General features: G+C 39.8%; 1 protein-coding gene across 5 annotated transcripts in view; it reads left to right on the top strand.

Annotated features, from left to right (window-relative positions):
* LOC103135138 (protein FAM65B-like) overlaps positions 1-19,167 on the top strand; it is a 61,106-nt gene extending 41,939 nt beyond the window's left edge. For 4 of the 5 annotated variants that reach the window (XM_016669314.1, XM_016669312.1, XM_016669311.1 and 1 more), the window contains exons 2-6: positions 13,086-13,206; positions 18,382-18,537; positions 18,697-18,775; positions 18,896-18,919; positions 19,030-19,167. In XM_016669314.1, coding sequence (XP_016524800.1) covers positions 13,086-13,206; positions 18,382-18,537; positions 18,697-18,775; positions 18,896-18,919; positions 19,030-19,152 — 503 coding nt within the window. In that variant the 3' untranslated portion in view covers positions 19,153-19,167. Of the gene's footprint in view, positions 1-12,670; positions 12,804-13,085; positions 13,207-18,381; positions 18,538-18,696; positions 18,776-18,895; positions 18,920-19,029 lie in introns of those variants that run through there. The other variant, XM_016669313.1, reaches the window with a different exon arrangement.
* Positions 19,168-20,212: the final 1,045 nt, after the last annotated feature.

Below are 20,212 nucleotides of genomic sequence, written 5' to 3'. Positions count from 1 at the left end.
TCTGGATTTTAAATTGAGGCAACGGAATGACGTGATTAGAAGAGAGATAAAGTAGGTCCCGTTTGACAAAGATTTCATTCGTTTCAGTCGTCTTGTCTCCGGTTTTCATCTGAACAGTGGGTTTGTCTCGTAGGGTGAGCAGATGTGTGGAGAGACAGATGGTAATGATATAGCATGGAAAACCTTTTACATTTTTTATCTTTATCACTATTCACTGACTCAGTTTCCTCCCTCCAGTGTAAGTTCTTTTCTTTTTTTTAATATTTAGCTTCACATAAAAAAAAAATAAAAAAAAACAGAAAAATGCTTCCTCTGCTGGTATCAGACGCTTCTCAGGCCCCTCACTCTCAAGTGTACTTTAGTTGTTAAATGTTTAATTTCTAGTGCTTCATAAGTGGCTGTATTAGAAGAGCTTCAAGACATATTTCATGGCTCTTCTCCCTGCTGAGTCTTTGCTCCGAGCCGCCTAATGGTCTCCAGCTGAAACATGTAACAGTGAAACTGGAGTTGATGCAGAGGGGCGCAGCTGTATCCTCCAGTGGATTTCTCTGCTAGGGAGAGATGGTTTTTAGTTTTATCGCGATTTTATTTTATTTATTTTCTTCTTTTCGGCATTCAGAAGCTTTGTAAATTGTTGTTGTGCAGTTAGGATTATGGTAATGGCTTCGTCAAGGCTACAGGAGGAATGAGCAGAACATTAATCCACCATGACCAGTTTGGAAATTACACCCAGAGTGATGATGCTGCTGCTGGGCTGTGCATCACTCCTATGAAATAAATATAACTGGAGAGCGTGAGCTTGCGGGTTGGTACGTTTGACCGAGAAACATCAGAAATGCTCAAATTGATCAGTAGGGTTTTCGTAGCTGTGCCTCGTTTTGTTGTTTAAAAGCTACGAAAACATAAAATCAGAAGCACGACGTCATTTTCAAACCATCCATTTATGGATTTTTTTTTTTTTTGGCTTTCACTTCATGCTCAGTTTGCTGTGAAAGCCGCCGCGATCACAGTAGCTGCTGCCAGCGAGGAGAATGTTATCTTTTACCTCTAAAAATCACAAATGAAGCCGAAACAACCGGCGCAGGCCTGTTTGCGTGGCGCCTGCATTCCGGCGCTGCAGCATAGGTGGTCATTTTTCCATCCGTCACATAAAACATAAAACGAACCGAGCAAAACGGCTCAGCGAGCTGGTTCTCATGCTTACCGGACGATTTACTGACAAATTCAGTAAATTAATAACGGGATCGCTGTAGATAAGGGAAAATTAATGTTCAGATACAATGAAACAAAGTTATTGCAGCATCACATGTTGTTTAGATATTAAGTAAAGATAAGTTTATATACATATATATATAATTTAAAGAAACAGAAGCAACATTTGCTTATAAATCTTGACCAAACTATAAGTCGACTTCTAAAATGTTACAAACACAAATTGCCTGAAATGTCATCTTCATACACAATTTAGTTTTATGTAATCTGTGAATACTTTGCAGGCTTGGGGGCGGGGAAGCAAAAGCGACTGCTTCCGTCTTAGTTAGTTTTTTGTTTGCAAAGATATCCGGACATTGCATCATTTGTTTCAGCTTTTAATTTGTGTTAGTAGAAAAAAAAAAATTATATTCACGTATCCATGTAACCCAAACCTTCCTCTGTTGCTGCTAAAGCAGGAATGTGATTTAAAGAGAAATCTCTTATTGGGTAGACGGCCTTGATGATGGTACGGGTTACAGTTCTCAAAAGGCATTACACGCTGCTCTCTGCCTCTGAAATGTCAACGACAGCTGCCTGAATGTAACTTCAGTCCAGGCACGCCTGACTTAATCCGGTCATCTGTCCATTTAAATGCCACTCTGTATCCCGACCCTAATTTTTTTTTTTCCCTCTCTCTGCCCCACGAGGATCCAGATGACCTATAATTAGAACAGAGTGACTATAATCACATCTCGATGACAAGAGAGGAAGTCTGACCACTCTTACGCTCCCGACGGGGACAGGAGGAGCTTCAGAGGCCTTTGAACTGCTGGAAACGTCTCTGGAGTGGCGAGGAATACGATTTGGCTTTTGTTAGGCGATGACTGCAGAGGAGAATGTGAGAATATGCGACAGAGGTGATGAGGAGATGAAGCGGGGTTAAATCAGGACGCTGCCAGCACGCTCTTTCCTCCCTCCCCCCACGCCCCCTTCATTTTTAGAAAATTTGATTTTATCTCAGACTTCATGTGATGGAGCTGATTTCTCCTCGGACGTGCAGACGCTCACAGAAGGAAGATTGTTTTTACGACATTCCCACCGCAGCACATTCGGCTCCCCGGTTTGTGTTTAAGTAAAGCGACAGTCAGATGATTCCTCTTGTTTTTTAATTCGGTCCGGCCTGTTTTCAGCGTTGACGTGATAAAGCTCTGCTTGTTTAGGATCGCCAGGGAGGAACCAGAGATCAGAGCGGGCTATCTGGGTCAGGATTCTAGGATTATTTCTGGTCCAAGAAGATACTCACTGTAAAAAAGAAAAAAAGTAAGCTGGAGTCATTAGTTTATGTCATTAAAATCACTTTTTTTATTCATATCACAACACCTTGTTTAAAAGTCAGCCAAAGCAAAACGCCTGATTTTCAGTTTGTTGTAGAAACTTTACACTCGATCATGTTTTAGAAGGTTCTGGTCTAAAATCAGACACAAACAGACGCGTTTACATCTCATCACTCCTGTCATTCAGATTCTGCAACGCCACTTTTAAAACAACACACACCTCGTTTAATTTCCTCCTTAGCTGAATTATTGAACAAAATCAATTCTCGGTGTAAAACGTGTTTATTGTAGGAAGGACGTAAATGCCGTTCAAATCAATGTTCAGAGCTTTGTGGGAACTCGTTACCGTCACTGGGTTGGGTTTACAACACCTCTTTAACCAAGGCGACGCATTTTACACACTGATAGCTAGAGGAAGATCAGATTTCAGTGGCTGGAGTTCATAGACTCATAATCTGCCATGTTGTCACTTTTACATGGCAGACAGATGCTGGTTTGGACTCGGTATTCGAAAGGTGTGCCACAATGTATCGAATCGTAATTGTCTAGAATATTTGGTTAATGTTATGTATTTGACCAGTTGGAGGGACTGTGAGGTGCCTTTAATTCCCACAGCTGAATTAAAGCTGTGACGCACATTATTTAATGTTTGTCAAAGAAAAAAAAAAACGCTAGAAAAGGTGAGCTGCTCGTCTTTATCGTCACAGTTTCCAGCAGCAGAACGGCAGTTATGTGTCGTGTTAATATTGTGTAACCCCAAATTAGGAACCTGCTATTTGACAGGCTACCGTTAGGATTTTAAAACGTTAAGATCCTGTATAGACAGGTGTGTGTTTTATTACCATCTTTACTACCTGAAGCAAATTCATCAATCAGTCCTTTGTTATAAAATCTGTCAAGCTTTGTCTTGTCGTCCACTTAGAAACTGTGTTTTATGAGCTCTGATGTCATCATTCATTTCCGTCATTAGTAACAGTTCTTGCCAGAAAGAAAAATCACTGATTGTAAGTTGGGGGTTGTCATCTACAACCGGTCTGAAGTCTGACCGGTGGTGACGTGGATTTGAGGTTCAGTCATTTTTGCATTTCTCATGTAAAAATATGATTTGAACAATTTCTATTAATCCAGGAGGCTGAGAGTTTTTTTTTTCCTTTTAACAAATGTGACGCATTATGAATGGTTAGTATAAGTCTTTTCGCAAAACCGGGTGATTTTTCATAAAGTATGAAATAAACTAGTCGGTATTGTAAAAACCAAAGACTAATTATTTTAGTTTCTTTTTTCAGTCATCTGAAATAAAACATTCTTCTCGCTGTAATTAAATTTACCGTTAACTAATGAAAAAAAGGACTTGGAACTAAAACAATTCTGCTTTCCTCACAGCTGCACTAAGCTGAGACATTGGAGCATAAGTCATTAATATTACTTCCTCGAAGGCGGGGGGAAAAACTTAATTTTGATGGATTAAGCAAATATGAAATTCACTAATCAAATTTTTAGAACCTTAAAATTAGAAATTTTATTGGGCTTTTTGCCACATTTTTCTTTTGCAAAATCAAACGAGTGAAAATAATAAGTTAAAGCTTTTAGTGGCCAACATTATGAACCTTGTTATTGTAACTTTTGTATTTTTTTACTCTTTTGTTTTTTGGCCAGCTGGTTTGAAACATCCTTGCTAAAGAAATATGCTGATGGTTTTCCCACAGCAACAGAATAGCGCTTCCTATATCTTTGTTACGTCATTGGCTTGTTGCAGAAACTGGAATAGGACTCGTCTGACTTCCTCTCAGTTGGGTGCATGTTCGCTGTTTGCTCGCTGTGAAAGCTGAACTCTATTATTAAAGGTGTTTCATCTTCGCTTCACACATTTTTCCCTCCACACTGTCGTCTTAAAGCATTTTCCTTCCTGTCTTTTTGCCATTTATGAGAAACCTTTCAAGAAAGGATGAATAAAAGCGCTGTCCACGGGAGGGACGCATGCTTTCACCCCGGCACTAGAACGTAGCGAGGCTCTCTGTTCTGAAAATCATTTTGCTCCGCAAAAGTAGCTCTAAATGAGCAAATTTGATTAAGAATCAATATCATGAGCCTTCTGCCCTGTAGGATAGTCAATTCCCATTTGCATTGTGCCTCTCTCGTCTCTTTGCTCTGGTGGTTCCCCATAAGCAGAAATGTGCTTGTGTTTCTGGATGCTCTGCAGATTTATCAGCGTCATGTGCTTTACCTGCAGGCGATCTGAATTCAAAACATGTTCTCTCCAAGACTGTATGAAGGTTAATGTGATGAAAGGAGGATTAAAGCTGAGTGACTGTTGTGGCTGTATGAGTTTGAGTCTGTATCTTGGCAATGCAGAGAATTTAAATGTGTCCAAGTGATGATTTTTCCTTATAAAAGAAGGAAAACTATCCTTATCAACTCTGCCATATGTGAAAATATGCCTGCCCTCCTTAAGTCATGAATTAACCATAAAGCTTTGGTTCAGTTTCAATATCCACACAATGTTTTCATTATTGCCTGATGTGTAGAATCAAGAAATCACTTAAAGGTAACAGGAAATGGGTTAAAAAATCTGAAACCGTTCAGTTATCGGCTTGTGACCTTCAACTTAATTGCATTTAAGTTATGCAGCAGGACAATGATCCAAAGCACAGCAGGAGCAACAGAATGTGTAGTTTTGGAGTGGCCTAGTCAAAGTATGGACTTAAATAAGTGAACCTAATTAAGATTCTGTCCTCCAATGGGACAAATAAAGATAATTCTGCAAATAAGTGTGGGATAAAGCTCCTTCAGTGCGATTCTAAAAGATTAATTGCCTGGATAGCAAAACCTGTTATTAGCCTTGGGGGTAATAACTCTGTCAATTTTGAGGTGGTTGTTTTGGATAGTTTGTCTCCCCTCAGTAAAGGAAATCATAATTTGAAAACTACCTTTGTAAGTAGTTGGTTATATTTCCCTGATATCGAAATTACTGTGATTCGAAACTTTTAAGTGTGACAAAAAAAGAAAAACAAACTTGTAAGGTTGGAAATACTTTTTCAAAGCGCGTGCAGGTATTGTGAGAACGACCTCAAGGCGCTCTCCCAGGCGTCGCAGACCTTTCATTTCATGAAGCCGATCAGAGGAAATGAAAATCAGAAAGAGGCAGCGGCAGCATTGCACATTTTGGCTCTGGGCTGGTAGACGGTTTCAGCTTCTATTCAGATCCAGTTCACATAAACATGTAATTAGTTATAGCTTCACTTGTGCGCGTACCCTGGCGGCTTTTCCGTCTTCGCTGGAATGCATTATCTCATTTTGAGTGGTACCTGGATACGTATCATCGCCTCAATCACTCGGATTTGTTCGGTTGCAAACTGCTTGATTATCTCCCCCAGTGCTGCTGCTGCTGCTGCATATTCATACTCGGCCTCTTCTCTTTTGCATAAGACCTTTAATTATCTACTCCCTGCTTTAATCTCTAATATTTTCTCACTTGTACGATCACATCATTTCATGGCAAGTGCACAAAGTTGAGGGGGGAAAAAAAAGAAAGAAAATAATTTACCATTAGCTTGTTGTGACTTTGTAGAGATTCAGCTGAGCATCTGTAAACTTTAGAATATTGCAAAAAATATACATATTTTTTTTATTTTTTGCACAAGTCAATATTTGCCACTTAAAACACCCCAGCCTTGTAACACAAGTGTGTGTGTGTCCTACTTCTCTGGAGTTGGCTCATGAGGGATGCCTTACGTAACTCACTTCATCCCATTTTGTCTGCTGTTGCCATGGTGAGTTTAATTTATACAGACGTTAAGAATTAGCCTCCTCTTGTTAACATGGGCTGTGGGCTGACGCTGTTTTTGTTTTGTTTTGGAACAGCTCACACTTTGAAATGCACACTGTGGGAATTTTTTACAGGAGTTATAATTGTGCGTTGAGCTGTGCGCAGTTGTTTGAGTTTGAATGAGGAGGGTGAACAGGGGTGGGGGGCTGTCAGCCAAATGTAAGGGTTTGTTTAGCGCGCGAACGTTCGGCGGCAGAGGAAAACGTACAATGATTAATGGGATCATTAGAGGGAATCATTTAGGAGAGCAGCAGGGTTTGTTTACATGCAGGGATTATACACAATGATACTGAAACTGAGCTGCTGCCTGTTTTGCAAATTTGCAGAACTTCTTCTATAACTCATGAGATTCATATCTCTCTGAAAGCGGAAGACTGGAAGCTTGTTTCATGTCAGAGTTTCTCTCTGAAGGAAACTTTCAGCCCAGTCTCAGGTCTTTTGCAGGTCTTCTTCCAGGATTGCTCTGTGTTTATCATCCCATCAACTCTGACCAGCTTCCATGCTGCAGCTGCCGAAAAGCAACGCCGTAGCATGATGTTGCCACACCCATCTTGTTTTATCTGCAGATTCTCCCACCCGAGCTGTGCATCTCTGCAGTTCTTCCAGAGTTACTGTGCACATCTTGGTTGCTCCTCTGATCAATGATTTCCTTTCCCAGGTTGTCAGTTTAGGTGGATGGCCATGTTCTGGTCAGTTTGCAGCTTTTCCTCTTATTTTCCAGTGATGGATTGAACCTCTGATGGTCAAAGTTTGAGATATTGTTTTGTAACTTAACTTTTCTTTAAACATCTCCACAACTTCCTCCCTGACCTTTCTGCTGTGATATTTGGTCTTTGTTAGTAATGTTCGCTAACAAATCTCTGAGGTCTTCGTAGAACAGCTGGATTTATACAAACAGATGTTCTCCATTTAATGGATTTTATTTTGGGCCATCAAAATAAGGGGTGTGGATACAAATATGGTGCAATTTTTGTAACTTTTCACAAGCATCCACCACTTTGTGCTACTCTGCCATCTAAAATCTCAACACGTTCAATGAAACTTGTGGCTGTGTTTGATTTTAATATCAAACGCTCCAACGGATTGGAAAACAAAAACAACTTTTGCTCTGTGGCTCAACATCTTTTAGGAGTGTTGCCTACATGCATCGACTCTGGTGACAGAATTAAACAAGCCTCACGTGACTTGAGCAAAAAGCCCCGAGCTTGAATTTAACTGCTAAGCCAGGAACGGTGCATAAAGCTGAAAGCATTTTACAGCTGTTCATGCTAGGGTGCAAATAATCAGACAAATTATTTGAAGAGCCTGAAGTCTGCGGTTGTTTTTGTGGTGATGCATAATAGCAGAAAGTCTGTGTTGCTCTCACTGTCACCCGTCAGGAAATGACACAATGTGATGCTGAGCAGGGTGATGAGGGAAATAAGGAGATGAAGAATAATTTAATAAAGTCCAAGAGGAAGAAGTGAGTCACACTGTCTCTAGGAGAATTTAGGACTAATATCTGAGTCGCCTCCATGCTTCTTAAAAAACATGAATGGAGTGTCGTTTTTAAAGCCGTCTACAGAATTTAAAAACTCTGCTTGTTGTTGATTGAAGGCGATCCTGGCTACTCTGTAATTAATCAAAACACTTCAAATAAATTACGTTTATGTAGCATAACTTAGTAATAGGTGTTATTCAAAGGCACTTTACAAGAAAAACCGATCCAGATGTAAAGCGCATGCAATCCAAATATATACTAAACGCTTAACGATTAAACAGATTTATTAAGAACACGGGTATGAAAGTATTTTTTTCGACACATTGATCCTGAGCTCTCCTTTCGTATTCGGGTGTCTTTTTGATCACTCTCTATAAAAGATCAATGGCTTCCCATTCATCTCCTCATACCCGCAGGCTCTTTATTGACTCTAATATACTTATCCTGCATGTTCGTCACCCTCTGAGCTCAGCGTCCGCAAGTACTGACACAGCTAAGTAACGGTCAAGGGTAAGACTAATACATTACTACTTATTGGTCCTGCAACAGATTCCCTGCTCTCCGCCGCCTCTTCCCATTTACTAATTACGTATTTGTCATATGGTGACCCCCACCAAATGGACCTCAGCATACTGATCAGTTTAATGCTTAGATATAGAAAGAAAGCCTTAAAAAGCCTGAAAAGCAAATGTATATGTTGAAAGGCGGCTGCATTTAGCATTGTTGATAAACCCCAATACGGTCCATCTGGCTTTTAAAGATGAAAACAAAGTGTAAGGGTTTTTACTGACTCAAAATGAGGTAATGAGTGACAAAAAATCTTTATTCATCCTGAAACATTGATTAGAAATGTGGCGTTTCCTTTGGTCACAGTTTGAAAGTGTAACTTTAGAAGCTTGTAGGTGATTTGGTGTATAGTCACGTGATTTATCAAGTGAAGGAGTCGGTCAGGAGAGCTGAATAAAAGTTTTCTGACTCTAATTTTTTAATATTCTGCCAATAAACTAATAATAACAAGGGAATTATGAATATTAAAAGATCAAAAGTGTATAATTGGTCACAAACTAAATCCACCAGTTCCTTATTTGCAGCCTCTTGATACCAAACATTTCTCCCTGGTCCCGAGATGCAAACATTCGTTTTGTCTGCTTGTTTGCCACTTGTATAAACTTCCTTTGCTTTTATAGATGTGGGAATTGTGCTTAAACCACAGACATGGTGAGCATATTTAAAGAACAGATGTTATCCCTGCTTCTGAGGGGAAAGATGATTATCTTTTTATAAAGTGGGCGAGTTCCTGGAAATGCACGTAGGCCAAACAAAGCCTCCACCTTACACTTAGACGCAGGTTTTTCCTGTGGAAAAAAACAAATCTTCCTCAAGTGTAAGGTGTGTGAGGAAGCATTGCTTTTTTTATACATATATATGTATATATATCCTCCCCAAAAAATAAGAAACTCAAACACATCGCGCGTACCATTTGGGAAAATCAGTATTTATAAAATACCACCTTTCCTTCTTTTGCTTCCTATAAACACAGGAAATGGAAAGGAAACAAGGAGAGTGTTCTGAAGAGTGTCCATCATGTTCTGCTGTTAGCCAGAGAGCATTAGGTAACAAGATGAGCTATCATTTCCCACTCGCTGCTCTTATTTTAGACTGTACTGAGTCAGAAAGTCAGGGAAATAAACGCAGAGCGCAGAAAAACACTGAAATGGGCCCAAATGGTGGTTTGGGCCTGGTGTTATTGCAATATTAGGGGTTAAACAGTTTGTGGAAAAGTATTTGCCCCCTTTACAGATTTCTGCAGTTTTTGCTTTTTCATCACACTTGAACGTGTCAGTTCATAAAAAAAAAAAAAATAAATAAATAAATACATAAAGCTATCCAAGCTAACCTGGCCTTATGTGAAAAAAATTAATGGCTAACTTTTGGTAAGTCAGCTTTGGGTTCAGCTTAAAAACCTGGAACAGGAGTGAATCTTCCTGACCAGCCTACCAAATTACCCAGAGCTCGTAGCACAACATCTAAAGCACTGTGGACCCGAGTTAAGGTCGGTGTTTATGTTTTAACAAGAATCAAAAATGGCGTCCATTAGAGAGATCAAAGTTGAAAAACATTTGTAAATAAACCACGATATTCACCAAGACTTTTGGTTGAATATTTTGTGGACTGCAGACACTAAAGTGGAACTTTTGACAAGTATTATCTGACTTAAAAAAAAAAAAAAGAACATCTCACTGACGTAGAAACATTGTGGTAGTGTTAAGTGTCATGGGTCGTCTTATTGTTTCAGCTTTTGGACCCTTGTTGGAACCTTGAATTATACAATCAAGCAAAAAGTCCTGAAGAATGTTTGTGACCATTGAACTCAAGAAAATATGGGTTTCCTGTAGGACAATGGTCCAAATCAGAACAGCAAGTCCAGCTTTTAATGCCTTAAAAGGGCAAAAGAATCGAGGTTTGGAGTGGTCTGGTTTTAAATCCACCATGTCTTAAATAGTCGCCTCATTCACTGAGACTGAATTTCTACGAAGAAGAAGAGGTCAAGATTTCTACACAAGAGATGTTACTTTTTGTCATTGGTTTCCTCATTAATTGAAATCATTTGAATGAAATTGCAAAAGCAGAAAATCTGAAAGGGGGAAGATACTTTACTAAAAGTCCTTTGAATATGATATTGATGTGCAAAGTGTAGTTTTTAATTAATCCCTAACAAAACAGGATGTGATTGATATTAAATTTTGCACAACGGTACCGTGATAATGGTTTATCCCAAACCTTGTGACTAAAAATATCAAATTATTTGTCTGCCAAACTGAATAAAATCCACTATTGGGTAAAACTCTTCCTACAGTCATTGGTTCACAACGGTTGAACTGAAGCGTCACGGCCGCTGAGGTCCTCTGTGTTTCAGGAGATCCTGCTGCTATTATTGGCCATTGTTAGCTTTTTGTCCTACAACTTCAAATCGGCTCGTGTTTCTTTGGTGTCCAGTCTTTGTGTTTCACTCTGTCTGGCGCTCAGACTCAATGTGACGATATCAGGTGGACGGCTCAATCAGTTATAGTGCCAATAGGATGGTGTGCCAATAGTGTGTGTGTGTGTGTGTGTGTGTGTGTGTGTGTGTGTTTGCTTGCATTTGCATGATAACGCAGGCCTAACCTTCCCCCCACATGGCTCTTGTCTGTCTTGTCTGGGACATAAAGAGAAGCAGGAGAAAGCAGGGTTTGTTTTTTCAGGCTGGGGTGATACAACCAGCCTGAAAAAAAAAAATCCAGTATTTTTCCTGTGCCTCCATGTTTGCAAAGTTGTTTAACTGGAAACTCTGGGATGATTTATGTAGTCTGTGTCAGGACAAAGAGCTGACTCAGGATTCTTTGGTATGGTTGTAGGGTCTAATCAGATTTGATGAATTTCTCTCTTTCTCTTGCTCTCTCTCTCTCTCTGCGACTCTTATCTCCCAGCTCTGGACTGAAATGACTCACGCAAAATGTTTGCAGCTCTCACCCCATCGACACTGGAATCATTACGTATTATTTGGTGGTTAGATTTACTCTCACTTTGTGACTTGCTTAGTTTTCTCTCTGAAGATTTAAGTGGGGTTTTTTTTCAGTCTCAATAAATCTAAACATTCGAACTGCTCTAATTTACGTCATGAACTTAAATAAACCCCCTCGTAGCACAGTTATAATGATCGTTTTGCAGATTATCTCGCCACGGTCTGGTAGTCATGTGCTTCCTCTTTCCAAAGCAAAGTGCCTTGTCGTTACGTTTGAACTGAAATATTGCTGTCATTGAACCAGGCTATCTTGGGGCACGGTTTCAAACATGTGACAGCTTTGGTCTTGCTTTACTTCCTCAGAAGCAGAAGAACCATCTGAAGCTGCTCTTATGGCTCTGCTGATGTTTAAGTTTTAAATAAAGACTGTAAAATGTCAGCTTCTAGGAAAAGTATGCACAGAATATGTTTAGATTTCATTATGTTACAACAAAATTGCTGTGCAATTAGAGATGCAAACATGCATAAGAACATGGCTGCATTTTGTCTCGGCTCGTTGGAGCAGGGATGCATCTAAAAGTTTCAGGACAAGATAGTGGTGTGAAATAACACAACATAAAAATACTCGAGGGGTGTGAACACTCTTGAAAGGCTCTGCAGTCGTCATTGTTTCTGTTTCTTGGAGTTGTTTTTGTGCCCATAGCAAACCAGAGAAGTTGACCTGCTCCCATTCTGGACTTCATCTGGATTTTACAACATCCACCTGCGCAACAGTTTAGACGTTAAACGTCATTTCTCTCCAGCTGAAGCTGTGATCTGGTTGTCTCAGCAGACCCATAGTCTCTCTGGGCACCTGATCTTTGCCACATCATTATCTGACGGCTATATTTGGATGCTTCGCCGTCTATTTTCAGCTCGCTCTCCGAGAGCCCACGTCAGTCACGCTGCTTTCTTCTCCCTTACGGAAAAAGAAAGGAAAAGAATTGAAATCTGCTGCTGGTAAATATAGACACAGTGATAAAAGGTGCTTCAACTCCAAAAAGGTACTGATTAGATAATCTTTTTGCAGAGATGATTGGACTGTCAAACCAAAGGAAAAAATGTCTTTAGAAATACTTTGTGAACAAATGTCGGTCTGGTGAGCTGCATATTGTCTTTTAGCTCAGATATAAACTACCTGCACAGCTGATGAAAAGCAACTGGAGGTTTTAGGCTGTGAAACCTGCCTGGGGCGCAACAGTAACAGCTGACGTTTGTTTGCATCAACGTGGTGACGGAGATCTAAAGAAGGCCGAGGCGTGTTGGGACAGGCGCTGAATGCTGCTCGTCCACATGGAGAGCATCACCGACGGCACCTGATCCGGTGCTGCGCTGCACAATGCTCACTTCACTCTGGTTATCTTCAGGATTCCTCCTTAGTCTGGACAAATATGGAAAAGCACAGAATACCGTTTCACTATTTTCCAGGTCGGGGAAAGTATGGAATCAAATAAGAAGGGAGGAGAAATGTTTGCATTTCCAGCCAGACTTGTCCTTCTTTCTTTGCGTCCTGCTTCCTGCCCTGTGTCCTTCCTTTCCTCTCTCCATCCCTTGTATCCTTCCATCCTTACAAGTTTTTTTGGTTTTTGAAGCCTGTCAGCCTACAAATATCGCCATAAAATTCAAAATTGGCATTTCATACTTGACAGGAAAGTTGATTCTGGAAAAGTCTGGATTTCTTTTTAAACTCCGTGTCTTTGTCTGCCGCAGGAGTGTCTTCGCGCGTCCCGGAGATCATGGCGGCCGGCACCCACTCCCCTGGAGGGCCCAACGGGATCATACGGAGCCAGTCGTTCGCTGGATTCAGCACGTTGCAGGAGCGGCGCTCTCGGTAAGTAAACACCCACGAAAACCCACCATATGAGCATTTAAAATAAAAAATAAAAAATTGAAATAAACTAATATGCATGTATGTCAGGGGTTAGCTAGTTTAGATACATTTGCAGTGTTAGATTTACATCCATTTAATTGTATTTCTTTTTTTTTTTTTTTTTGCTCAGAAAATATCTCTTTTTGGACACAAACCTAATTTAAATAGGTTCTTATTATTTTAATCTGCCTTTGAGCATTAGCCTCTTCTTTACTAAACTCTATATTAGATAGAACAGGGAATGATAATGCATTCAGATTTTAAATATATGACAATTAAACTATTTTAACCTTAAGATAGAAATATTGTCACCAAGTCATTTCTGATTGCAGTTTTGAACACGTTAAAACTAATAGAAAAATACATATGCTGTGTAGTTCTATGTGACTCTAAAGGTTGCCGTCTAAAATTTTGTTGATGTTATTTTTGCCCATTATGTTTAAAAGGTAATTACGTGTTTGGTCAACTTTAGCTGTTTTAAATATGCATGCAAACATAAATATAGCCAAGATAATCATGGACAGCAGAGAAAACCTTATTTTTTAGCACGACTGATGATGATTATTGCTACTTTACCAAAGTGTAAGATTTTATTAATTGTTAATTAAAAAGATTAGAACAAGAAATGCTATAAGTGAATGTTTAAAATGATTTTTGGAGTCGCAAGGTTTTCCTGCATGCTGCATTTTTTAAATATTGTGTGTATTGCGAGGAAAACTCCTGGCTTTACTACTAATATCAATAATTCTAACTGTCTTACAAACAACTTAAAGTGCTGTTTTTCAAGGATGTACTTCCTGGACTACTAATTACTGGTTTACCCCAGCCAAACCTGACGTACTGCTCCCACTCATGGTATTTTCAGCTTGCTGCGTGTTTCTTAAGCCTTGTAACGTGTGCAGATGCAAAAAGGGGGTAAATCTAAGGGCACAAGTCTGTTTGCAATTCTGTGTCTAAGTGCATCACCAAGGCTCATTAGAGGAGAAGAATAGCGCTCAAGAATAGCATCAAACCTGCCAAGGGAGACGGCTGCCACAGTGGGAGAAGACGAGAAGTGTCAGTAATCTGTATAAAACAGTCATTTCGCTGCGCTGACATCACTTCTGAATGATCGCTGCGTTGAGAAGTCGCAGAGCTGCTTCTGTCATTAATGCTTTTCAAATGGGGAAATATTATTACTTTGGGTTTGTGATCCTGATTTAAATGCAAAGACAATTCAAGCTGCTACTTCACAGAAGTGGACATTAAGGCCAAGTTAATATGCTGTTTTTATTTTTTGTAGCTTGGAAACAGATGTTTGGAGATGTTAAGAGGGCTTTTGCTGCTGTCAGTTTTTTGTGTGTTAAAGGCTTTTAGAGTTTTGCAGCACTGACCATGACAGATCACCGACTGTCTGGACAGCGTGGAACATGGTGGAAAAACAAACACGACAGACTTTCACTGATGCTTCTCTTCAGCCTGAAGCTTGAAGTTTAATCAATGGTCACATGTTCATCCTAAAACATTTCCTGTAAACAGAGCTAACGAGATGAGATCATTAAAAAAAAGGAAGAAAACCACACCTCAGGAAGATGCTTCTCTAAAAATGATGCTTATTTCAGAATATGTCTCTCAAACTAAACTGCTCTCATGTTGTCACCTTCCTAAAATAATGGTTTAAAAATATTTCCACAAAGTGATTCTTTTTCTTAAATCATTTTCTGGAAAAAAAAATAGGTTGTGACTTTGTTTTTTTTTTTTTGTTGTTGTTGTTTTTTTTGCTAAATTTACTTTCGGGGGAAAAAAATGACATTGTCATTATTTTAGGAAGGTGATGATATATTAACTACAGTTTTACAGGAAACTCTTTAAGTTTCCTGAAATTAGGCTCAAAATGTCCCGGAGCTTTTTATTTGTTCCGGAAAAGTTTAAAAGGTCGTATAATTACAGTGAAGGACTTAAAAAAAAAAGTGGTATCTGAAAAAATATTACGTCCCCTATCCAGTTGCATTAAAGTTGTATTTGTCCATCCTTCCTTCCAAATATGAGACTGGAAAAGTCTCATTTTTGTTCGTTCCTGACATCTTTGCAAAACATTCAAGCGACCCACAGGGTTGCTACAGTTTTCACATCAATAGGCTTTTAAGGATGATGTTTTTGACTCCTCCTTCTAGAGATAAAGCACATTCACACTTCCATCCCGGATTTCTCTTTAACAATCTTCTTTTTCGGTGCTTACTTGTCTTCAGCTGTCCTGGTCCTGCTGAGAGAACCCATTTAGAAATGCCCCTGCTCTCTTTTCTCTCTGCTCAGACAGTGAATGGTATGGTATTTGTTGGAATGACTCAAGTGTGTGGGCGACTTGCAGCGACAGACGAGTTACACTCTGATAACGAGGGACGTGGAAGGCTGCAGAGATACGGCCTCTGATGCCGCTGCTGCGCGTCACAGTCTGTACGAGTGGCTCTGTTGCTGCTAACGGACTTCTCATGCGTGATACGTGATCACGCTTCGCAGGCATTCATGCATGCTTGCATCCTACAGACGTTGCACTTTTTGTGCAGGGGCGCAAAATCAAATGTATTAGTTGGCATAGAAATTGTGGCATGTGTGCATATGCGTGCTCCTGAGCGTGTCTCCGTCAAGAAGCATTTTTGCACTGCAGCTCATCTGACCCCAAGGCTAAACAGCAGTTTGATTCAGTGTTGCCCTACATTTGTGGCAGCGCCATGTGAACTTCCACTCGCACGTTTCAACTCGCCCGGCTCTGGAATCGGTTGCTTTCGTGTCCCTAAGACGATCGTTTGGTCGAAGGAAAGAATGCAGCTTGCTAAATCTGAGATGCTTTTAAAAACCACGAATGGGGCAAAAATGAGAGTGACGTAAAAAGAATTGTTGGGAGAACAAAAAAAAAAGTGTGGCAGCTCTTTGGTCTCTAAACACGCGCTCCTTATTAACGCAAAAATAATTTGGGGTAAAAGGAGATTGAGTTCAGTCTACAGTGTTTTTTTTTTGTTTTTGTTATGGGAACTTTTGGAACTATAAAAAACATCAAACAAAACTGTGGAATGACGTTTCCACTTTATTAAATAACAGAATTGTTTGACTGTTTTGTTATTATTGTTATTATTTTTAAATGAACCTGAATTGGCTATTTTTAAAAGCGGCGCGATGGATTAAATCACAAGATTTGCTAAAAAAACAAAATGACACAAAAGATGGAAGGATGTGGAACTTTCTTTAATTTGAAATACTTGATTATCACGTTGCATTGAACAATGGGCGTTGCTCAAGTGGGAACAAGGCTGAGCTGCAAGTGGGTCAATTTTATTACAGCAGATGAAGATACAGAAGATGCGTGGAGAAATGCCTGCTGTTTAGTGTGGCAGGAGATTTGTAATGCTGTGGGCCATGGAAACCTTATTGGATGTCACCATAAACTACTTTAAATGTCAGGAGATTTTATGTAGAAATAGAATGGGTCTAAATGCTCTTATTATACTTTTTAAAAAAAATATAAATATCTAATTCCTTAAATAAATTCACAAGTATCCCAGTAATTTGTAATGATATAATTTAAATGACTATTTTTTTCATTTCCTTCAACACCCAACTTGTGCTTAGCTGTACCAGATGTGTTGTCTTCCTCTTCTTTTTGAATCAGTTGTTGGTTTCTTTGTGAGCCGCCGCCGGGGAGGAGACGGATGAACAGTCGAGTCTCACAGATTGCTCTGAGCTTTATTGGCTCCATTTTGTAACTTTGCTCTGGAGCAAGATAAACGACGGCCTTTCTGAGGTCAGTTAAAAGTAGCGGGGGCTCAGCTAGGCCGTGTCCGCATGATTTCCCAGATAGGCACACATACGTGCCGTTTCACACACGCTTCCTGGGAGGTGGTCCGGGCTCCTTAGGTGAAGATGTGATTTGTTAACGTGTTTAACAAGAGAGTCGCAGTGTTACGTATTCTTTTTCTGCAAAAAGGAAAAAGTTTCAGATTACCAAACAGATTTTAGTACCAGATGGAGATCATCAAATGTAATACAGAATATGTTTGGAATGATTATATCATTTATTGATTAAAAAAACCCCTTGATATATGACGAAAACTAACTGTCAACCTCTTTAAATCATTAACTTATGATAACTTTTCAAATGTTTGGTAAAAATTAGTTTAATTTCCACAGCCACTCCCAGGCATATTAAAATCCATTAAAAAAAAATAAAATAAAATACAAGAAAAGATGAGAAACAAAGTTTTCATCAGTATGGAAAGGAAATGAGGAACCTTCTCCTTATGGGTCCCACCTGCCAAACTGGATCAAATAATGCCCCACCACAACATCCAGGAGGTCAAAAGGAACCGAGAACAATATCTAAAGCAGGACAGGCATCTCTAAAGGTTAAGGTCAGAGTTCAAATTCAAAAAGAAGGAAAGAGACTCTGCAAAAAATGCTTGTTGGGAGAGTTTTAAGGTGAAAACCAGTACTGACCAATAAAAGAGATAATCAAATCTCCACGTCAAGACCCAATTCACATGAGACAAAAGAACATCTTAATGATGACTGGACTGATGAGACAAAAAGTTTTGAACTCTGACACCTCTACCATGAAGACTGTCCGGCCATCAGCTCGTGGCAGCCATGATCCAAGGCCATACCTGCATGTCTTTCTCTGAAGTGCACCGAAAGGGGCCCTGCAGAGTTTGAACTGGATTGAGACGCTGTGGCACGACTATAAATAGACTGTTCATGCTTTAAACCCTCCAGTGTGGCTGGATTAAAACAATTCTTCCAAGAAAAGTGGACCAATTACCTTTTATAGAGATGTAAAAGACTCGCGGCCAGCCACCACAAACACTACATGACAACTGTTGACGCCAAGGGTGGCACAACCAGCATTAAAGTTTGCTGTTGTTTTTTTTTTTTTTTCACGTAGGTAAAGCCATGTTTGGATCATTTCTCTGACTAAGTGAAACCATCATTTGTAAACTGTTTTTGTTGTATTTACTCAGGTTATCCTCAGTAAATGGTAAGAAATATGCAAGTGTCTAATCCGAATGCCTTTTCTCGACACTATTCACACCAGTTCTGGTTTGGAGTTTGTCAAAGTCATTGACCCGGTGGAATATAAAATTCTCATCCGTCTTTCTGCATCTGCAGCTGTAACTCGTTCATTGGGAACTCCGCGGTGCCGAAGAAGCCTCAGTCGAAGCCCAAGAAGCCCCACCTATCTGGCCAAAAAGGCAGCAGCAGCTCCAGGGAGCCGCAGCCCAAACGACTGGAGGAGGTCTACACGGCTCTCAAACAAGGCTTGGAGTGAGTAACTCACACTCTCGTGTTCATCCAGTCATCGTCGTTAACATTCCCACCTGGGAGCGAGTTTAGACTGATCTCATAAATGTTTAAGAGATTTGCTATTTCCTTTGAGTGATCCGTGAAGATTTTTATCAAACGTTTTCTTTACCTGCTGCTCAGTGAATATCTTGAAGTTCATCAGACGGAGCTGGATAAACTCACATCTCTGATGAAAGACATGAAGAGGAACTCTCGCCTGGTGAGATGCATGAGAACACGTCAATGTGGTTTAACACTGCGCATGCAAATATTAGGTTTAAGCAACATAAACATTTATATTTTATTACTTTTCCTAACTTTCTGTGTTGTTATTCTCCAGGGAGTGCTGTATGATCTCGACAAGGTAAGCCAATGGAGGTTGCGTTGAAAAACACAGAGACGTTTTTGCATCAAAATGCCATGCGCTGCCGCATTGTTGTTGTAGTGAAGCTGGCTTTCTGTGTCTTCCTGCAGCAAATCAAAAGCATTGAGAGGTACATGAGGCGCCTCGAGTTTCACATCAGCAAGGTAAGGATTGCTGAGGTCCCAGTGGGTTCTTATTATTTTAGGGCCCTTTGTACCTTAAAAATGTTTTAACAGTTCTGACCTGAATCTTTCATACAAGCTTTTTTTCCCCCTTATTGTTTTTTCCCCCTTGTACCCAGATATTCATAAAAACAGAAAATGTAAAAGGAGTAGAGGTTTCATGCCTTTTGCATATTACAGGCATTTCAATCTCTCCAAATAATGTAGCTAACATAATTCTTCAGGTTTGCTTCTTATTTGTGTAAAGGATATGTTTTATTTAAGTGCAGCTATTTCTGTATGTTATCCGCCAAGAACTTTGGTCAAAATCTGTTGTTTTTATAGGGGGTTATTATGTAAAATCGACTTTCTGTGCGTTATATCTCACATAGTGCCATTTTATAGCACAATCAACTAACCATGTTACATTCAGCAGTTATAAAATTTCTCTATATATCGAGCTTAAAATGTTTATGTACATTTTAAGCTATTAAGAAGCTATTTCTGACACTTTTTAAAGATTGGGCAGAAAATTTCGATCAGTGCACCCTACTGACCAAAGTGAACATCCCATGGGTTCTGCTCTTGAGTTCTCGTGAAGCATGTACAAATTTGTTCCTGTTTTTGCCACCTGTGTCATTTCTCTGATTTTACAAGAGCAGCTTCCAATGACAAACGAAAAAGACAAACTCTACTTTCCATATTTTCTAAAATGTGAAAGTGTTTATTAGGTATTGTGATATGTCTGCCCTTTAATACCGTATTTTTCAGCCGCTACTTTTTCCCCACGTTTTGAACCATGCGGCTTACAGCCCGGTGCGGTTTTTCTGTGGATTTTTCGTCAACCACCAGGGGGCGCTTTAGCAGAAAGTGAATCATTGGAAGTCAAAATTGGAAATCAAAGAAGAAAGTGCTAATTTTAATTTAGAACAAGCGCATGCTAGCAGCAGGCACGACGGAGAAATGTTTTCAAACTCGTTCCCCCTCATCATGGAAACAACACGAAGAAGTTCATATGATGCAGCTTTTAATTTGAAGGTTATCGATCTGACAGTACAGATCGGTAGCCGCTACCTGGCGTGAACGAATCCATGGTTCAGCGTTGGAGATGGAGGACTGCGTCCTTAATAGC

The sequence above is a fragment of the Poecilia formosa genome, unplaced genomic scaffold (genome assembly GCF_000485575.1).
Source record: "Poecilia formosa unplaced genomic scaffold, Poecilia_formosa-5.1.2 Scaffold21, whole genome shotgun sequence".
Lineage (NCBI taxonomy): Eukaryota > Metazoa > Chordata > Actinopteri > Cyprinodontiformes > Poeciliidae > Poecilia > Poecilia formosa.
The sequence above is the reverse complement of the archived record's forward strand: the minus strand, read 5'-3'. Positions and strand labels throughout refer to the sequence as shown.